Raw genomic sequence first — 20,930 nt, 5'->3', positions numbered from 1 at the left:
CAAGCTGATTAATGTGTTCAGGGTTGCGCTGTTTTAAGGGTTTACTGGGTAGCTTGAGCTCAGTGGAGCTATTCAAGATTTATTGTGGTGAAACCAAGAGCAGGATTTGGCTCTTTAGGTCTGGTCACCATCCAGTAAAATTTTGGCTGGAGCAAATCAATCCCTGAAGAACAAGGATGTTGGATTAACGGAAGAATATGTTATTATTTCTCAAACTTGTTATTGGGTGTTGTAAGCCAAACTGTTCCTTGCCCCTGTGCTCTCCCCCCAGTCTGGAGGAGTGATGACAAGATGGGAGCATCAAATTTCATGGGAAAAAATCCTAAATGGTCATGCACAAGTGGGGAGGGTGTTGCCAAGACCCTCACAGAAACACAGAGCTGTTTGATGAGTTCCCATCCCTGCAGCAGTATCTGGAGATAGTTGGAACCCAGGTTTCAAACTCTGCAGTTTATTAATTTTTTTTTTTTTAAACTACTATAAATGCAAGTTTGTGGGTTCAAGGTGAAACTAGGGGAGTCTATGTTGGTTTCTTGGCACTTTTGGATACTAAAAACATGATTTCATGTTCAGTGCATGTTCTGCAGGCAAGTGCATAGGTGTGCATGTGGAGTAATTACTCTGGAGGACACTGGTCTGGCAAACTCAGAGGCTGTAATCCTCTGTTTAGCACAAACGAAGACATGACGTACAGATTCCCACCCCATGCTGTGTGTCTCTGCTTCAAACCTGACCTGCATGATCCGTAACAGAAGTGAGCAGGATATATAATTGCTTTGCCTATTAATTCCTTGCTCTTTCTGTAAAGTTCCCAGCTTCCACGTCACTTGGGATGGGACACTTGTCCACTGGAATTTAATTATCCATTGTATATATTGATGGGAGCTACGTTTCCTCTACAGTGTCCTCTGGTTCCTTCTATATGCTCTTTGTTGTTTGCACATCACTGGGGCGCTGCTGTGCTGCATCATATGACCAACTGCCACCAGCTTTGTACAATGTCTCATCTTTTTCCTATTTCAGCTGTCAAACTTCTCAATCATATTCTCTACCCTATTTTTTCAATAGATGCTGTCATTTTCTATACATTTATATCATGCCTAATACAGGAGGGTTCTGGTCTCTGACGTGTGTCTCATTAATTTTAGTCTCAGTCAATGATTATTTTTTGGGGGGGGTGTTACACTACGTGTATAATTATAATGGATTTTCTCTCCATGTAAAATGTTATTAAGAGTTTATTATCATAGTAAAATAATTTACCCTGGTAGATTATCAGAGTGCAGATTCCCGTTAATTCCGTTTCTTGTTAAAAAGTCACAAGAGGCATCTCCCCAGTTTGGGCTGATCTGACCCTCTGCACTTAACATAAATGAAAACATACCCGTGTGCACATTTGCACGCACATGGCGGTCATGCATGCTCACACATCTCCTCCCTTTGCTCTGACCCCTCCAAGGTGGACACACCAGATGCAGTAGAGCTGGAGGCACTCCCATCTCTTGCAAGCTCGTAAGTGTTCTTCTCACCAGCCAGAATATTTCAGAAGTATTTTCAGAAATGCAGGTGCATGCGGTTGTCAGGAGCAGCTTGCTTTGAGTTACACTGCTGTCTCACCTTACAACAGCCATGTTCTCAGGGGCAATTGTCTGTGTAGTAATTAATGAGGGATTTTTCTCTGATGTTGCAGCATGATTCATGCAGCTTCCAAAAGATTAGTTTGTTAGTTACTGAATAAAATATTTGCAGATGTACTTTGCTGTGATAACATCTCTGACTGGAGATGACTCGTTACAGACACAGGAGTAAAGATCTGCAGGGCCAAAATGTGACTTCATGATCCCGAATTTTAGGCTCCTCCAGCAGCTAGCGTGACCCCAGAGTCAGCAAGGGCAACTTTGTTCCTGGTTGTTAAAGTCAGCAGCAAAGTTCTGCCATCAGGGCTGGGTGGAGGAAGAAGTCCTTTTGCCTCTTCTCCTCACCGCTGTCTGTCTATGGTAGGAGGGAAGAAGGGGCAGCAGTGACTTGCTCTCCATAAGAGCTGGAGTGCTCTTCTTGTGGGGGCAGGGGGTGAAAGTACCTTGGCTTGCTAGCTCCCTTTCCTGAAATAGAGAGCAAAAGTGGGCCAAGTGATACCAAACACTTAGTACAACTAAGTTTGTGCTTTCTTAGTATCTTGTTTCATAGGTTAAAGGTGAGCTTGGGACAGCTAGCTTTAGTCTTGTAAGAAACCAGTTCCATTAGCTTCCATGTTTTTTTTTCTTTTCTGAAGTGTCTGTATAAGCATTTTTTAACAATAAGACCCCATTATCAAACACTAGGTTGCACTGCAAACATGCAGCAGTTCTGTCTTTTGCAAGTACCCAAGACAGGGGATATACAACCTAATTCCTTTGTCTGGAATACTAATACTAATGAACTTTTATTAGTATTAACCTTAAACATGCCACTCCTGACTTGTGCCAAAGTTAGCTGTAGGAAAGTCAGAGCTGCAACCCGTGAGTGAAACTGGAATGGATTTGAGACTATACACTTGGCAGCATAAATTGTGAAGAGTAAGGTAAATAGGTGTTAGAAGTCATTTAAATTAGCATCATCTTGTGATGGTGTCTGCAGCAGGAGAACGCTTGAAAACTTGTTAGCTAATAATTCATAGTGAATACGTGCTGTGCGTGACTTAGCAGATGGTGTGAGCAGGAACTGACCCCGTTTGTGTACGCTGGGTTTAGCCATAGCCAGCACTGGAACTGAAAACCATAACACACATAGGGAAATATGATTTAACTCTGGGACCCTTTGACCTCTGAGTAGGAGCAGGGGACTGCTTCTTCAAAATGCATGAAGTGCTCAAGGTTTTAGCAGTAGAGGGGATAGCTGTTTCTTCTCGGGGCCTTGTGTAAAAACTGCTTGGGAATTAATCCATTGCTTTGTTTTAGCGTCCTTTGTATTGACAGAGAAACATTAGGAACAAGCATATTACTTAAAGATTCTTCTGTGGCAAAAGACCTTCAGTTAGGAAGTACAAGACAAAGAAAAAATAAAAATAAAATTCATTAATCCTACCTTACCATACCAAATGTAAATTAATCGGGTTAAGATTGTCTTCAGTTTTGCTGGCCTAATAAACAGAGTGTCTATCAGAAACACTTGTTTCAATGATACAAAAATGAAAGTGACTGCTTTCCTTTACCTGTGTTCAGTGGTTTACAGAAAAGAAAACTCTGCACCAAAATTAGCCTGAAATTTGCAAAACTTATCAGTGCTTGAAGTGGATCATGAAATGAGCAATGTAATTTCTTCACATTACTCCTAATGCCATATTTGTGTTTATGGATGTGTTGGCCTTGGTTGATGGTAGGTTCTGCTTTTGTAATTTAATTTAATTTATTTCTTATTATAGGCACGCAGCTTGCAAATCTAATAATAAATTTCTGTAAATATTACTTTGGGAGGCATCTGTTCCTTAAGGAAGCATTAGAACCAGCGTTTGGGTTTTTTTATAAAATATGCACAACATAAATAGTCACTGGAAGATCTTCTGCAAGGCTGGGGACATGAAGACATAGAGAGACATGATCCTTCATGTCAGGCAAATCTGAATGACTACTTGGAAAGAAATGTGGCAAACTTCCATCTTTTTAGGGACTTATTTGGTCACAGGTACAGTGACATAATGGCAAGTGTTCCTCATTGCCCTGATAGCTAAGGGATGAGGTAAAGTAAGTTTGCATCAAGTTCACAGAAGGAACCATATTGTATAAACATCAAGGGAGTTTCTCTGTGTGTGTGGCTTTCTTTATCCTTGCGTCTGTACTAGACAGCGACGTCCTGTGTCAGTATGGGCAAGCTGCCTAGATGCACAAAATTCAGTGGAGGAGAGTTGCAGTTTATGTCAGTTGAGGGTTTTCTCCTGTAAGGAGGAGTAGCCTTAGACAGAAAGAGATGTGTTGTATGACTGAGATTTTTCTTATTTGCTTTGTTCTGGCATTCGATCAGCTGCACTGTTTGTAATCCAAAAGCTATAAAACATTACATAAACACATTGTATGGTGTATCCATCATGAGCTTACTTAAATCTGCAGCATCCAGGGAAGAGATGATCAGAGGCACCCAGTGCCTGGGGCCCCCACAGTGGTAGAGGATGGATGAAGTGAGATAGGTCTGAATGACGCCTGTGGACAAACCATGCCCCAGAAGGCAGAGGGGTGAAAATCCCTGATTTCACCCTAGAAACGACTATTCAACCCTGTATTTGGCAAATCACAGAAGAGAGGCATCTGGGGATATTTTTCCATGCATCTGTCCTTTATTCAGTCTTATGCAGTCTCCTTTCTCCTGATGTGGCCCTTCCCAAGTGTTCAGATGGTGGAGAAACAACAAAAACCACAGACAAGAATACGCCTATCCCCACTTGTAAAACCACTCCTTCCTGACCTCTTCGACTGGCTGGCTGTGCAGTGTCCCTGAAGCAGGCAATTTAACTGTAGGGGGTTTTGCAGCAAAACTGCATCAAAGCTGCAAGAGCTTCTCAGGGGGCAATGCAAAGCTGCTCTTTTTCCCCATGGTCCATAAAGAGAAGACATGAGTAAGAGAACTGTTACCTTTATTCCAAGATCAGAAGGGACCCCGTGACCATATTCTTTTATTTTCTGCAATGTTCCCTAGGCAGTGCATTAAAGTATGTATTGTTTATTTTAATGTGTATTATAAAAATAGAAATTATAAAAGATAGCTAATCCACAATTTTGAAGTCCAAGAATCTCTATAGAACTATTTTAGCTGTTTGGATGTAGTCCTGGGCAACTGGCCCTGCTTGAGGATGGGGGTTGGACACAATGACCTCCAGGGGTCCCTTCCAACCTTAACTATTGCCGATTCTGTGAACTCCATGCTAGTCTCTGCCTCCTCTGATAAACTGTCCTTGTATTTAGTTCCCCACTGTTTAGTTCTTTAGTATTCAGATAGTCTGATACATATGGCTACGGTAGAGAATTCTGAGCTTTTGGTTGGTTTGGAATTTGATAAAGTGTTGTATTTTGTTTATGTTTGAGTAGTGGCTTTATGCAACTTAATGTTACCAAAGGTGGAAGGTGGTTAAGCTCCCAGTTTGATTTGCCACCGTTTTGGCATTTTGTACTGTCTTTGTATTATGCACTGTTGCAATGTCAGTGGGACATTACACATGGAGTTAAGCAGGTCAGTATGTGCTTTTCTGGGCTAGGCCCAGAAAGTTTGGAATTCATACAAATGAACCCTTATTTATATTTTGCTAGACCTAGAGGGTAGGAAAATAAGATGGAAAGGATTATAATTTTCTGCTGATTCAAAAACTGCTATTTGGCAAGAGTGCTATTCCTTTCAACCACAAAATCAGAAGAAAGGTAACTCCATAAAAGGACAGAGTGAGGTGACTGTGCAATCAGCTCAGATATGTTAATTTGGGTTATGTGTGTAAAGCAAATGATGCCAGCATAAGCAAACCTCACTTAATTCTTAGCAATTACCTGCAATTTATGACAGAATTACCATGATGTAGCTCTTGGAAGAATCTTAATCAAACTGAACTGGGGTGACATGTTGTCATACAAGAACAATGATATCTGTGTGAGAGAGAGGTAGAGAGGGGTATAATTTTATTCTCCACCTTTGAAGGTGAACATTTTTAATGACATTTCTTGTAAACAATGTGAGATTTGAAGGAAGTAGCAGTGGCCAAGTCTTACAAAAAAGAAAGCAAGTCTTGAGTTTCTTCATCCATTCAAATAAAGCTTGAATTGTTTCTTTTATAAGGGATCTTGGAACCACGTTGTCCCATCTCCACATCCTGTGGATGGCTCGCTGTGGGCTCTCAGATTTAGATGGGATCTCTTCCTGCAGCTCTCTAAAAGTAAGTATAGATGCGTGCTGCTGAACAACAATCTCAAAACTATCTTCAGTTGATACTCTTCTCTTTACTTGTAGCCTTTGTTGTCTTCTTACCCTTTGTTTTTCTAAAGGACTTTGGTTGGATGCCTTGTATTGTATGTGTTAGTTTAAAAGACGCTACAGTTGTTTTTTTTAAATGAGGCGTAACATTCAGGTCTGATCCTGAAGATGCCTAATGCAGCATAGCATTCGTTGCCGTATTAGCCCTAGTTATTTAAGGCAGCAACAGCCACACCTGAAAAATTTTAACTTCCACGCTAATTTCATGCTGTGCCATGTAATATTTCAAATATTAGAAAACATTTTGCAAAGCTTGAGTGTTACTTGTACAAGCCTGTGGTATACATATTTATTCTGTTTACTTCTGCTGAGGAACTCTACATAGCCTATAATAATATCTCTGACCTGAGCCAGCTGACCTGGTTGGATCACCTTGAGGTTTTGGACCTGGAAGGGAACAATATTAAGGACATCAACCAGATGCAGTACCTGGGACTTTGTTGCAAGCTGAGCCGCCTGACAGTGGAGGGCAATCTTATTTGTTTGAAGCCAAATGCAGAATCTGCAGAGGTGAGGACTTGGTTTGCACATACTGTGTTAACTTTTGGCAGTGCTTTTATAGTTTGGGTTGGAAATGAGAAACATTTCTGCATCTTCCTATTGTATCATTCTGGGTGATGACATGGGATGCATTTCCCATCTTTCATTTGTTGATTTTGTCCTCTCATGGGTATTGTCTCCAAGAGTAGCACAAATGAAATACAAGGAGTACTAGTAAAGACTCAGGCCTGTTTCCTAGCACTGTGTTTCTTCTTACCTGTGAGAATGAGATTAAACTAAAAATCAGCTGTTCTGATCCATACAGCTGTTCTGTCTTCTCCTAGCTTGCAGTGCAAACAGGCATCTTAAAGGAAGACCAAGGAGAACACAGACCCCAGTTGTATGGATCCTTCTAGCCTGTAGGGATCTTGCAGCAGGTTAGAAAGTATTGTTGGGATATAAAAACAAGCATCTTGGCATGTACTGAAGAGGTAACAGGAGAAAAATCAGAGTTTAAAAAACTTGGTCAAATATGACTGTTCCTCATTTTGGTCACATAATATCTAATGCATATCATCAGGTGACAGTTTATGTCCAGCACACGATATGTTGTCATCCAGGTCTTTTGGAAGGTCACAGGCCCATGCGCACACACACATAGGTATGCAATACACAGCACTCACTAAGGATGGCGCAATCCCCAATGGCGCTGTAAAGAGCTGGTAACACAGGGGTTAGAAAGCGGAGCAGGAGCTGGTGCTGTGACTCCACTGTGCCATGTTCCATAGCGTCACTGTGCATTTCAAAGTGATCACGCCCATGCTGTTAATTTGCATAAAAGTTTGGGTTTGATATTTGTACTGGACTTGAAAACTGAGGTGCTATCACTAAAACTTAATAATGTAGTAGATATGCACATATTTTAATCTTCACTCTTTTTAGCGATATGAATTATTAGCATTTTTCAGATGTAATTGTTAGCTTGATCATATCCCTCAGTAAAAGGAGCCACATAAGATAGTGCTTTAGGCTATCATAATTTTTCTCTCTGGAATCCAAAAGAAAATAGTATACACTTGCCCTTCTGTTTTGAACTGGTAAAAATATACTTCAGAGACCACACTTGTAACTGTTTATAACCAAAATGATTTCTCCATCAACATTTCTCCCTTACGGAAGATGCAATCATGAGAATAAAAAACATTCCTACAGTAAGGAAGCACTGCCTGCTTCTGATGGACAAAACATGCCTACTTACTCTTTTACTCCCACGGAGACAAATACAACTTCTGACACTTCCTTATCACAGCTTCCTACCATGAAAATGGTGCAGTATGTCCTAACAGCATAGAAAGTCTGTTTCTACTCCCTTGTCATTCCTGTTCAACGAAAGTGGTATTTTTGGAGGATGTAGTTTTCACTTGGTCTTTAGTCCTTAAATGTACTTGTAATGGAGAAATGTCAGATTGCCCTTGGTTTGTTTAGCTGAGGAAATCAGTCCTTGGGATGCTGCTGTGTGTTGTCATGTAACAGGATTTCAAAGAGGAGAGTTCAGAGAGGTATGTGGTGGTGTGCCCTACGTGGCTGTCTCTACTCCTGTGCAAGTAGTTGCATTCAAATGCCGGCCAGAACTTGGTGAGGGAGTCTGCACGACGGTATGTTTTACACTGAGCTGTAACAGAGGCAGACTGTAGTTCACTGTAGTCTCCCACCCATGTTGGGAATCTGCTCAGCCCTGGTGTGGTTACAGAGAACTCTGCCCTCGGCTGCCAAGAGCTTCTCCACGGGCTTTGTCACTTTCTTGGTTTCAACTGATGTTGTTTGCATTTCTTCAGGGTATAGAAAAGTCACCTGAAATATAGAAAAGAATAGATGTGGGCTTACTTTGGTGTGCCCTAGATGGCCAGCTCTAATTCCTCAAGCTGTTCTTGTAGTCTGGCCCTTGCTACAGCTCTGTAAAAGCTCTCCTATTTATTTATTTTTAATCTACAGAACAGTCCAGCTAAATTTACTGCTCTTTCTTCAGTCAGCCTCTTTGCTCTCTATAATTTGATTTTCAGATGAGCTCATCTTCCCCTGTTATCTAAACTAAGAGCCACAACCTGATGATAAATTCTGCAGCATCTGTTGCAGTAATGTAACATGAGCGTAACATGATGCTTCTCTCCAACAGGACATGTCTGGAAATTGGCTGTAGCCAGGCACTGTTCAGAGTACATGTGGTACAGGGTAGCATGGTGATTGGTTGACTCATTTTCTAAATTAAGATTAAAGGCTTAGTTAGAGAAATTTAGAGTCTGCCTCTTAACAACAACAAACACACGCTTTATTTGGTGAGTTCCCTCTGCCAGCCTTGGTGTCGCATTGTGTGGAGGGAGGGAGCACGCAGCCAGCCAGGTCCCACAGAAAGATTTCTGTATATGATAGCTCTGTGTTGAATGAGGACTTGGCTCTGTGGGATTTTCTAATATTGCATGCAATGTCTTAAAAAGCGTAGTATTTTTCTGGATGAAGCAATTGTTTTGTAGGTAGCTGTCCATTCATATTCTGCCAGTAGCAGTGCACTCTTGCTTTATACTTTCTTTAAGTAGAAGAGATCGCCATCACCGTTTGGTGCCTTTTGTGGTCTGAGACTATTTTAACCAAAAATATTCCCATTGCAAAACAGCACAACCCAGTCAGCCCTGAGGTATTGCTAACTTTTCCCAGAGATGAAGGTGCCACGTGAAGGTGTCTTTCTACTGCTGGAATCCACCAAAACAGCCCAGTTTGCAGCATGCTCTGAGCGCAGTTGTAACTGTTCTGGATTGGCCTTGCAGCTCAGAGGTCTTCAGGCATTGGCATATGCTCATGAATCATTTTATAATATGTCAGCTCCACCCACACATTCAGAAGGGGGCTGCACCCATGCTTTCCCCCACGGCTGTCACAGTGAGTCCATGTGCATTGGGAGCAATCACATTGTTTTTCCAGCACACAGAAAAGAAATCCAAGTGCAGTCCATTTTAGCCTTCTGTGAACCTGCTGTTGGCATGCAACCTCTTGCAGAAGAAAACGTACTTTAAAGTAAGCCATCGCTTCTAACAGTGTGTAAAATCACACACTGAACCCCTGAAGACTGCCCCAGAAAATCAGTGCAGTTCATTTGCTGTAGCTGGTTTATGGGTGTGCCTAAAAACATAACCCATGTTAATGCTCTTTCTTTTTTCATCAGCAGGTGTAGCAACACTCATAACATGCTTTCAAGTCTTCCTATCACCTGAGTATTGATGCAGCAACCAGAGAATCACAAAAACTGGGAGAGAGGCTGGCTGAATGCTGAGGGTGCCCAGGTTTTCCACGAGTATCAGTGGCCTCCTACGCTTTTGTACATTATACATAATATAACAAACACCAAAGTCATCAGTGCGTAAACAGCAAAGGAGCCTTTGTGGGGGGGGCATGTGTTTGCACTGCTCAGGACATGTTCACAATCAGTTTGAGTAGAAATTATTTGAGAAGAAAGCACAGTGAAATGAAACTCCTGACTGTATTTATTTCTGTTGAATAAAGTGAATTGGTTTGCCTCATAGAAGGCATTTCGAGTTATGGCAGTCATACAAACTGAACACTGCTGTGCTGCTGGTGGAAGTCCACAGTCTGTTAAATAAACTGTTCAAGTGACCACTTTCTCAATTCTCCAGGAACCAGATTATAATTACAGAGCTGAAGTAATAAAACTCATTCCCCACTTGGAGTATTTGGATGAAATACCAGCAAGCCAGACAGCTCTCCTTCCTTCCAAGAAGATGCATAAGGATTGGCTAATCATCAAGGAATCCATCAAGGAAGGTGGTTTAGCTGGAGACATTTCATGGTTAGGTATGTCAGGTTTCCTATCAGAGTTCATTTTTCAGGTTATGATGTGTGAGAAAGAAAGAAGAGCAAGCTGGCTTCTTCAAAGCCAACGTTTATAGCAAAGGGATGAAAGATGTTGTCTTCTTCACTTGGGAGGTGAGGAAGCTGGAATTCAGCACAGTGCAGATTTAAATGAAAGCTGTCCTAAGCTGGGCATCAACACCAGAAAAATGCAGGTGACTTCTAGAGCATCAAGCAAATCCAGCAATAGCTAGGAATCTGTACTTACTGTTCATTCTGCATGATGGGAAGAAGCAAAGCTTGGAAAGGAACGTTTCAACCACAGCCGTTCACAGCCCTTTCTGTGGTAGCAGTCAATCTCATGTAGCATGGATGTAGCAGGATTTCCTACTCCAATTTCGTAATAGGAAAGGCAATTTGGTCACCACCCCTCAATGGTAGCAACTGAGATTCTGTGGTCTCATAATAGATCTGTTCCATTTTCTTTGCCTCTCTGATTAAGTCCGTTACATTCATTAGTAGAGAGTAAATGGTTTGAAAATAAACCTGTTGTCCCCTTGCTTGTAGCCTTGGTTATAGTTCAGATGTCCATGCTTTTACATATCATGCTACATGCACTTTACCACGTACCATTAAAAATTACAAAGTACTTCCTATAACTGCTTCTGTTGCTTCCCATTAGTGTGGGCAGTGCAGTTGGCTTCCCAGTCCCCCCCAGTTGTGGTTTGCCTGCCAACTGTACTCCATTAAAAATTTAGGTTGTTTTGGAATAAGTACATACGTTTGTCATTTATTTAATCCCTGTGGGTCCAAATCATTAGTTGTAATAGTGGTTATGGTAGCAAAAAAATCCATTAAAATCTGATCCCTCAGTGATCTTTCTTTGGCAACATGAGCTATGGTTCAGAAAACCAGTTAACAAAGTGGGCTGACAGAAACAGTAGGGACAGAGCACAAAATTGTGAATTCGTATGGTTTCCTAGTGTAACCAGACTTATATTCTTGCCTTCAGCTCTAAACTGATGAGCTTATTTGGGTCAGGTTCTGACATCCCCATGGTTTTTTCTTTCTTATAGCAGTGTTGACTTGGGTACTTTTCATGCACTGTGTATTTCATGGGTTTGTATGAACAACTATGGCCAAGATATTTTAAAGGTCCCTAACACTCAGCTCTTAAGGAAATGGCCATATTATTGTAGAGCTGATTGCTCTACTGTGGAGCTGGTAGATGCTCAACGCTTTACAGACCACACTATTAATCTAGGCACCAAAATGAAATTTGCTCTCCTGTGGGTTGCTGGCTGCACATACTGCTCTTACAGCTGTGCTGTGCTCCCAGGACAGCCGGCAGTTGGGCAGGTAGGAGGACAAGGCTCTGTCTGCCTTCGCTAGCTTTTGTATAATCCACCCTGCCCTGTAACATTACAAAAATTCAGTTTTCACCTTTCTTTCTGTGGTAGAGAAGTATCTGTCTCTGGGGCAATACTGGAAAAACCTATCACTGCCATTTCCAGATTTCCATAACTCCTGGTTACGTGGTTTGCCCTGATTGACTAATAGCTCTGATAAGGTGGCCATCACTGTCTGTGTTGTGCCTGGGAATTTAAGCAATATGTTTTAAGACTAGGGGGCTTGGACTGTGGCAAGTCTGCAGTGGTTCCCCTGCAAGCAGGTGGGCAGCAAATGAGAGGCAGCTTCCTCTTACCCTAGGCATGCAGGCAGGGGAAGTAGCAGAGCCCTCGACACATCCAGGATCACCCGTGGGGTAATCAGAGGTGGGTGGCGAGCACAGCGTGGTTCCTGACCCCATCCTCAGCCAGCAGCCTGTCCCTGGTGCCCAGGAGCATGAGGAGGGTGGGAAGGGATTTTGATTTAGCTGGGAATCCCCAGGTTCTGCTGTCTGCAGAGGACAGCTACAGGGGACTGTGTGCAGCACCAGCAAGCCCACTGTCGCCAGGCTTCACCCATTCCAACACGTTTTTTGTAGCTGCAATGACAGATTTTTCTGTCCCCTAGAGCTCCAAGTGTGCAGCAGAAGTCACTATACTGGCAGTGTATGGTGATGGTGTGGTTTGAAGCCTTGCACGACTGTGCTTACACTAGCGAAACTTCTCTCTTAGATCCATATCTTGGGCCAGTAGCAAGGCAGTCTGGATGCAGCCAAAGACCCCCGACAACTTCCAGACCTGGAACTGCACAGTGGTCTGCTAATGCAGGGAGATCCTGCAATGCCCACCTGTTGTACAGTGGCTGTCCTCTCCCAGATCCCACTGTTTCTGATGAGCTGTTCCCAGAAGATGACTCTAGTGATTTGACACATGGTAATGTATGTTTTTTAATCCTGTTCTTTCCCACACCTCCACCTCCTTCTGAATGTTATTATTGCTGATGAAAGCCTGGGTGCTTTTAATACCACCCACCCATGCTGCTGCTACATCAGGTTCAGCATATGTTTTCATCCATGAGACTCACCAGCTCTAGTGTGGGCTTTCCTTTATTTCCACCTGCAGCAGAAGGTGCAAGTCATCTGGGCTTCCCCCTCCTCAGCCGCTCACCCCCATGCATTATGTCCGTCTTGACACCCCCATACTGCAATGGTGCTCCCTTGCTGAAGTTGCCTTTCACACCTGTGAGAAAAGCTGTCATGCTCAGTCCTTTAAATTACACATCAGCCTAACTGGGGCTCACTTAAGTCGCATCTGGGCACATCTTGTTCAGTCACAGGAATGTGGTCCAATGTAGTCCTCTAGAAAGGCATGGCAATACACATTCACTCCCCACTGGATCATGTGCTCAAACTATGTGCACTGCAGTCTAATACTGCAGCAGCATCACTGCTGTCAATGAGCACTTTCTTTTGGGTTTCTAGAGGTGGGTCCCTCAGCAAGAGGAGTCAGTTCCTTGACTTCACATACCTAATCTACAGGCGTACTACTGCCCTTTGTGCCCTGGCCACCTGGAAGTACTGCCAAGTTAGCACCTCCTGGGGACAGCTGGATGGAAAAGGAGTTCACTTCTGGTACAATATTTGGCACTTCCCAAGACATCCTTTCATGGCTCCTGGAAAGACCTTGATGGTGCAACTCCACCAGCCCATAGAATGCAGATTAGATAGGATGATGGTGTTTGTTTTCCCAGCATTGTAGGCTGGTTCTCTCACATGCCAGTCCCACCTCAGTTCCTTGCTGTGGGTAGGACTCAGGATGATGAACTAGATGAAGCAACACAGTGTCAATAGCTGAGTGCTCATTCAGAAAAGTGCATGGAAACTGAGTACAGCTTGCCAGGGAATGAGACCATAATTTCATGTGCGCTTTTAGGTAGCTAGCACTACTGCTAGAGACAGTTTCACCCCATGTTCACTGCTTCTTCCTGCTCCTTTGCTGCCTTGTCTCTTGTTTTGGCAAGAGCATCTGCATAGCCACATGGGGAACCTGATTCTGATCAAGATCTAGCTGAAAAATAACCCAGCAAAACAAAACAAAACAAAAAAAGCATATTTAGTTTTAATCTGGATCTGTTCCCTGATCTGACTCAGCATGTGGCCACACAAATGTTTGTATCAGCACAGTGGAGGAGGCAGGACAGGAGCAGAAGGAGACAGATTCTGGTAGAAACAGAGAAACTGCCTCTTAGCAGCAGTGTCAGGCCATGCCAGCTGACACTGTGAACCTACGCCATGAAATATTACATCCTCCCATCTATGGGAAATGACGTTGACTGATTTCAAAGATAGCACCATTTGTTAAATGCTGGAGTAAAATGTTTTCTTTTTTCCTTTTTTCTTAGGACTCAGTCAAGTTATATGTGGGAACCCCACCAAGGCCCTTCGTGCAAGGAGGCAAAAGCTAGGTGTATGTTTTTCTTGTATACTTCATACTCTTGCCTGGTGACCCCCATAAATCCTGGGATAAACTGAACTCCCACTGTGCCTTGTGGCAGCTCACTGTCTTCTGTACCCCAAAAGCCCCCAACATGGAACTGGCCTTGAGGAGGACGGAGACCCTCTTGCCCTGATGTTACAAAAGTGCCCATGTGCTAGCAGCAATTAACCATCAGCTGTAAAGGAACAGAGGAAAATCACGTATTGGCTGCTGGCAGCACATTTGCTATCAACCTGGCTGAGCAAAATACAAGTCAGAACTGCAAAATTTTATAGTATTTCTACAACAGCTATTAAGCAAAAGATTTTTTTCAGCAGTGTTTCTTTGATGTTGGCGTAAACAGTTAGATCGCTAATGCTGCAAGGTCGTTCCTATTGACCAAACAAACACAAAGCCAAAGTTTGTTCCTCTTGGCAGTGGGGTGGCACCCCAGTTCTGTGGGTCAGCCTGCTCATTTCAGCAGTAACTTAGTGAGAGGATACCCATGTGTGTAAGGGGGTACAGTCTGGCTTGTCATGGTTAGCTTTTGTGGGCCCTGAGATTCAACACAGCATGGATGCACGTGCATACGTTTAAACAGGCTGTGCTAAATCAGGGAAAGAGCATGCACAGGACACCTGCATTGCTGCGCTGTCGGCAGCCTCACTTAATGTTGACAACAGATGTTAAGGAACCACTGGAAAAAATGTGTCCCTCCCTTGTCCCTCTGCAGCCACTGCTGGAGCACTGGAAGCTTTTCTGAGACAAAGTTGAACAGTTGTGTAAATTACTGTGTTATAAACTAAGACGTGGAAGGGGACTGCGGTCATATGATGAATTATTCAGTTTCTGTGGTACTGGTCTTAATGTACTTATTGGCATAGATGCTACAGGCTTATACACCAGCAAGATATAAATCAACATTTTAGTTACTGCCACCCTGGATTCCTCAAGCTGTAACAGTGCACGCGACTCGGGCATGGGGCTTCTTAAAACTGAAGAGCAAGAAAATGGTGAGGGGTGATCTGAAAACTCAGGAGTAACAGTGGACTTTGATGCGTTCTAAAATCCACAATCTAGAAATGGAGCTGGGGAGAGCAAGATAACTTCTGTCATTTTTGCAGCCACCTGTAGTGAGCCCTTTGAAACTCTGTGGTATGAGGATGGAAAACCTTTACAGCTCTGGAGGAGGAAGAGATCTGCACCGGGAAGATGTGTTCTCTGAACTGAGAGTACGGAGAGAGCAGCCCAAGCGGTGAGACCACAGGATAAATCTTGTCGTGCAGTAAAACGGGCATTCATTTTCTGCTGTAATAATAAAATAAACTCTTTGGCCACCTGGTGGTGGTTTCAGGGGATAGTCTTGGCCTCCTGCCTTCCTGTCCCTGCGGTGGCAATCGTTCCATCAGTCCTGCCCACTGGAGTATCTGTGGGGTGGGCAAGGGAGAAGAAACCTGGGGGAAGCTCTGACCTCTCTAGAGCAGGCTGAAGACCAGCATAGGCAGGGTGGGTTCACTTGCTTAGCAAGAGCAAGGAAATTACTTTTCATAACTGGTAAGACACTCTTGGTCCTGACAGTGTCTTCCTTCAGACGGTGAAAGAGTGAAAGTGGGTGAGGTTTTCTGCAAGCATCACATTGGCCTAACCAATGAAAAGCTGAAAGGAAAATAATGCCGTGCTGAGATCCCCCCATCTCATAGACAGATAATTGTTGTTTTGGAAGTAAAAATGGCTTTATTTCTCCAAGCTTACTTCACAGTGTAGTATTTTAAATCTGCTGCATTTAACTTGGTTAACTTTAGAACACTTTCAGATAGTGAGACACAGGCAGCTGAGATGGCTGATCCATTTAGAATGATTTTCCATATCTCCAGGAAAGTGGGAAATCACAGTGGGTAACTAAATACACTGTCTGTCTGTTTGCCTGTGTGGCCATGCCAAGCTGCAATTGGCTGGCTGCATATTCACAGCTCAAAGGCTAGCTAAAGGTGTAATACTTGATGTTGTCCAGGTGCCTGCAAACAGGTCATCAAGAAAAAGCCACCCAAGCATTGGAGGTAACTCTTAGTGATGAGGAAGAGGGTGAAGACTGCAGCCTGACTGCCAGCTGTGAAGATGAGTTGAGGGAGACCTGTGATGAGGACCTCATTGGAAGAATTTCTCTTGATTCTTCTTGCCACTCCTGTCTCTCCCAATCTTCCTCAGGTACTGGACCTAAACCTCTGGGGAAGGGTTAGCATCAGGTAGTGACACATGTTACTACCCATTTGTAGATAGGTGCATTAGCAACTGCAGTGTTTTATGAGATGTGGCTTCTGTGCTCTAGAGTGGCAATTTGGAAATATCATTGCAGACCCAGACTCTAAGTAATCCATCCCAGTTTTTAAGCAGGACATGGTGGCCAGCTGTGTTGACCATCAGTTGATACATTTCAGCATGGATCTGTAGAATTAAGAGGAACAAAGCTGATCTTACACCAGCTTAGCATCAAGTCTAGAGGAAGGATGTGCCTCTGCGTTTCACTTTGTATCATTAATTTATGGTACTACCAGGTGAGTCTAAAATACTGTTGTTCCAACTGACCTATATTTTACCCCAGTTGGCACTGATGGAAATAATAGCTGACCTAGTGATTAAGGTTTAACTGGACAACTGGGAATTCTGGAAAGATATGCAATCGAAGGGATACATTCAATAAAGAGTTTAAAAATTAAATGTGCTCTTCTACTCAGGAACAAAGCCAAAGACCTCTCTGGAATTGCATTTGCATGAATGAAAGCAGAATTCCCACTCTTCACTACTTGTTGAATATCGTATTTAAGGATATTAGAAACTTTAATAATGGTTATTCCAAATACACATCAACTAGAGGAGCTTACTAAAGTACAACTTTAATCTGTTTCTATCACTTTTTTGCCTCAATCAATAGTAGTATGTGAGTTTTCGTTTTACATTTCTTTCAAGGGCAAAAATTTGGAAAAATATAATATATTTTGGAAAAAACAGAAGTATCATTAAGCTATTCAAAACCTCTGTGTATTAACAGTAAAATAAACAATACCTCCTTAACAAGAACAGAAGCTGTTTGGAAAAAAATCTAAAGGAATGGCCTATTGTCCAGTGGCCACAGAAGTCTTAGATTATGATCTCATGGTCTCTTTAGATTTAATCTGATCTTTTTTAGATTTAATATGATTTCTTTAGATTAAGTATGATTTATTGTGATCTCATCACCTTTTTAGATTGAGTAGACAATGCCCCGAACATCTGACAGTGTACCAGTATCATGCCCTATAGGACTATAAAAGTGAATGGTTGGGCATAGATCTGCCCATCTTGTAACTAAATCTGCTAGGATTTGGTTACAAGATTGGTGGAGTGGTTTGAAATCTAGTATTACCTAAGTGGAGGAAGGGGGGTGGTGGATGACCCAGATTCCAAATCACAAGCAGCTGGCCATAATAACCAAGATTCAAATAATCACAAATACAGTAGCCTTTGCCCACTGTCACTAATAGACATGTGTGTTTTGCAGAGGAAATACCTGATAAAACTTTAGCAACTGATAGACTTTATTCAGCAAGGCAGTTAAAAATATACTTGACCTATGTGACTTGAGACTGTGTCAGGATTTGTAGAGGTATTTAAATGCCTCAACACTTAACTTCAAAAGTGTGTCCTACCCAATGTGATTTTCTCACAGAAGAACTTGTTGCAGGAAACAATCTTTCCGACCAGGAAAGGACAAGTCATCTGAGCAAAACTGCTCTTATGTAAAAGTGTTTGCAGCATCAGATCCATATAATCTGCACTCTTTGGAAGTTGCTGAGTGTTATTTTGGGCTCTTGAGTCAGGCATACCAGTCTTTCAGAGTGTCATGGTTGGACTGGATGATCTTAAAGGTCTTTTCCAACCTAAACGATTCTATGATTCTATGATTCTATGAAAAACCCTATGAAATTTAGACATTTTTAAAGCATATAGTGATGGAAACTGTTCAGTGAAAATTTTATGTCAGTTTTGTGTGGTTATCTAAGCAGTAAAGTACATCCCCACCAATTAGGAGCTATAAAACTGAACTTTCTGGGCCTGGGTTTTGGTAGCACATTCTTTAGATTGTGTTCCTGCCCTGGACCTTGCACATCAGGTGCTTAGATACAGTTGGTTCTTTTAATAGACAAGAGCAATCGGATCCCTGCTATATATAGAATGGTTTTAAGCATATATGCATGCATGTTGTATTCATAAGTCAGCAACAAGATTCTTCTTCTCTGTATGTTGCACCTGAGAATTACATGGGCTGAAATATGAACAGCCAGATAGTAGCCCTGCAGGTAGTGCAATATTTTCCCTAGCAGTCAGACACTTTCTGTAATTTTAAGGCTAATATCAAGACCTTATTCTTACACCTCTGCCTCTGATTAAAAAAAAGTGGATCCACTCATCTGTGATTATTCCTGTGCATTGAATTTCAGATCACTGGATGGGGTCCTCAGGCATTTAAAACAAGTCAGTGCAAACACTGGCCAGGAATGATGCAGGTATGATCCTGCCTGAGAACAGGAGGATGTCCTCCTGTTGGAGGACCCTGCTGGTCTGTCCCTCTTGAGCTGTGCATGGCTCATGAGCAGTTCCAGTGCTTGGCACATCACCAGCAGTACTGTCAGGGAGGCTGCTGAGTAACCCAAACCCCCAAATATCAGAGGAAGCAATTCAACAAGGCCAGCTTCACTGTGTGCCCTGGGGCACATCTGCCCACCCAGCTCCATCACACAGCATTCTCCAAACCCTTTCGTTCACTGGGTCAGGCATTTAGGAGTAAGATGAACTGGTAAATCACTGCGCTTCCCCTCCCCCCCCCCCCCCCCCCCCCCCGCCTTGTTTCAGGTTTGTCACAGGCTCAGGAAGGTGCAGTGTTCTCCAACCCAAACCATTGTCTAATTCCTTCCCCTCCAAAAAGCCCTTCACCTGCATCTGTAACGGGTGTTGCAGCAAGACCCTGGAAAACAGGGAACCACAGGGTAAGACGCCTGAAAATACCCAGTCAAGAGGAGGACAGGCAGTGGACACAGCGATGCCAGTCAAGGACTCATCAAGAAACTTCAGTCCAGCCTCTGGGCAAGGAACTTACTCTCCTGAGCCAGTGCAGCATGCCGGCTGCCTCTGGATCCCAAGGGGAGTGCCAGCCTGCTGGGACCACTGGCCCCCAAAGGCAAAGGCATATTTCAGGACCAGGAGCTGTTGGATCAACAAACATCAGGTATGCATGCTGCCTGCAGCGCTGTCTGCAGCATGTCTGGGGAAAACAGAAGGGACTTCACGGCAGGAAAAAGCAGACTTCTGTGTTGTCTCTGGAGTCTCCTGCCTGTTCTGTAAAAAGAACTCCTTTTATTTGTGCTGACATTTACTTTTGACATCTAATGCTAAATGAAACATTTTCTCATGTTCCTTATAGCTTGAGTGTTGGAAATTTTCTATTTTCCTGAATAATAGCCCAGAATTTTCCTGTGTTTTTACTGCTCCATTCCTATGTTCCCCATGCAGGGCCGATGCCTGTGTCTGTTGCAGAGCTCTTGTAATGGTGCTTGTTCAAGACTCTCCTTGGGTAAAGCCCAGGACAAGTTCCTGACATGCCACTTCATTTTTTTTTCCCTTGAACCGTACATTAATTCATGTTAGAAAGTGCTTTGGAAAATAAAGTAGGCATTAAATAAGTATCACAGGCACCAAAACATGGCTATTTCTGAACCCGCTTACTGTAAAATTAGCGTTGTGTTGCTTCTTTGAAGAAATAAAACTGAGAAGTTGTGTCATGACATCTTGATTTTGAAGTTAATGTAGTCATTACAGAGCAGTATAGGCAGAGAGCACGTGCCTTGTGTGGGAAGCTGGTGTGCCTTGTGCTGCCCCCAGGCCTGGCAGCTTTTGGTTCAGTTTTCAGAGCAGGAGACAGCAGAGCCAGTGGGGACAATGCAGGTATTCAGACCCAGAGTGCAATTTCACCACACTGTTTCTCTCTTTTCCTCAGGGCCATCATGGATGAGAGCCCTCCTGGAGAGATCAACCACCACCAGCCAGCTGTCTGCTCATCCACAAAAGCCTCGGAGAAGTTTGGGCTGATGAATGCCACTTGGCCCCTGACTGCCAGAACCACGCTACAGTCATTGCCAGACAGACCCACTGCCTCAACAACATCTCAGAACAAAAGTCCCCGGTCCTAGAAGATACCCAGGTGGCAGTGTATGTTGAAGCCATGTACACAGCACAGTCTTGAAGGATCGATGCTATCTTTCAGCTTCTTCTGCAAGCTAAACACAGAACTGTGCAAGTAGAGCAGTTCAAACAAATGACATAATTTGCCTCAATTAAGACTACAGCTGGTCCAGAAATGCTTTCTTTAAAGAGCACCTGCTGATCAACAGAAGAGCTAATCAACCTCTTATTACAGAAAAACATGGTTATTTTTGCAGCCTTCGTGCACTAAAACAGAACAAGTCCTAACATATTTCCTCTCATCCACACATGCCCTGCTCTGTGAGTCAGGCAGGGACACTGAACCAAGCGGAGCATGGAGCCTGCAGTTTGTGGAGTGGACTGGAGGAGGTGAGGGACACAGGGCATTCCCTCTCACGCTCAGCCACCTGACTTAGCAGCAGCCCTGTGGTGTATCTTTTGCAGTCCTGGATGTTTAACATGCAAGTGACAAAGCCAAGGGCTTGAGAGGAAGCATTGGCTGGAGCATGT

At 43.2% G+C, this 20,930-nt stretch overlaps 1 protein-coding gene across 1 annotated transcript in view; it reads left to right on the top strand.

The window, feature by feature from the left end:
• LRRC56 (leucine rich repeat containing 56) overlaps nt 1–20,407 on the top strand; it is a 53,858-nt gene extending 33,451 nt beyond the window's left edge. The window contains exons 4-12 of the mRNA XM_075713366.1: nt 5,791–5,887; nt 6,298–6,495; nt 10,149–10,326; nt 12,444–12,644; nt 14,113–14,177; nt 15,311–15,441; nt 16,198–16,391; nt 19,074–19,446; nt 20,215–20,407. Coding sequence (XP_075569481.1) covers nt 5,791–5,887; nt 6,298–6,495; nt 10,149–10,326; nt 12,444–12,644; nt 14,113–14,177; nt 15,311–15,441; nt 16,198–16,391; nt 19,074–19,446; nt 20,215–20,407 — 1,630 coding nt within the window. The remainder of the gene's footprint in view (nt 1–5,790; nt 5,888–6,297; nt 6,496–10,148; nt 10,327–12,443; nt 12,645–14,112; nt 14,178–15,310; nt 15,442–16,197; nt 16,392–19,073; nt 19,447–20,214) is intronic.
• The last annotated feature ends 523 nt before the right edge of the window (nt 20,408–20,930 follow it).

Source organism: Pelecanus crispus, chromosome 6 (assembly GCF_030463565.1).
Source record: "Pelecanus crispus isolate bPelCri1 chromosome 6, bPelCri1.pri, whole genome shotgun sequence".
In the NCBI taxonomy this organism is placed as follows: Eukaryota; Metazoa; Chordata; class Aves; order Pelecaniformes; family Pelecanidae; genus Pelecanus; species Pelecanus crispus.
Note: the sequence above shows the minus strand (reverse complement) of the source record. Positions and strands in the feature narration are given on the sequence as shown.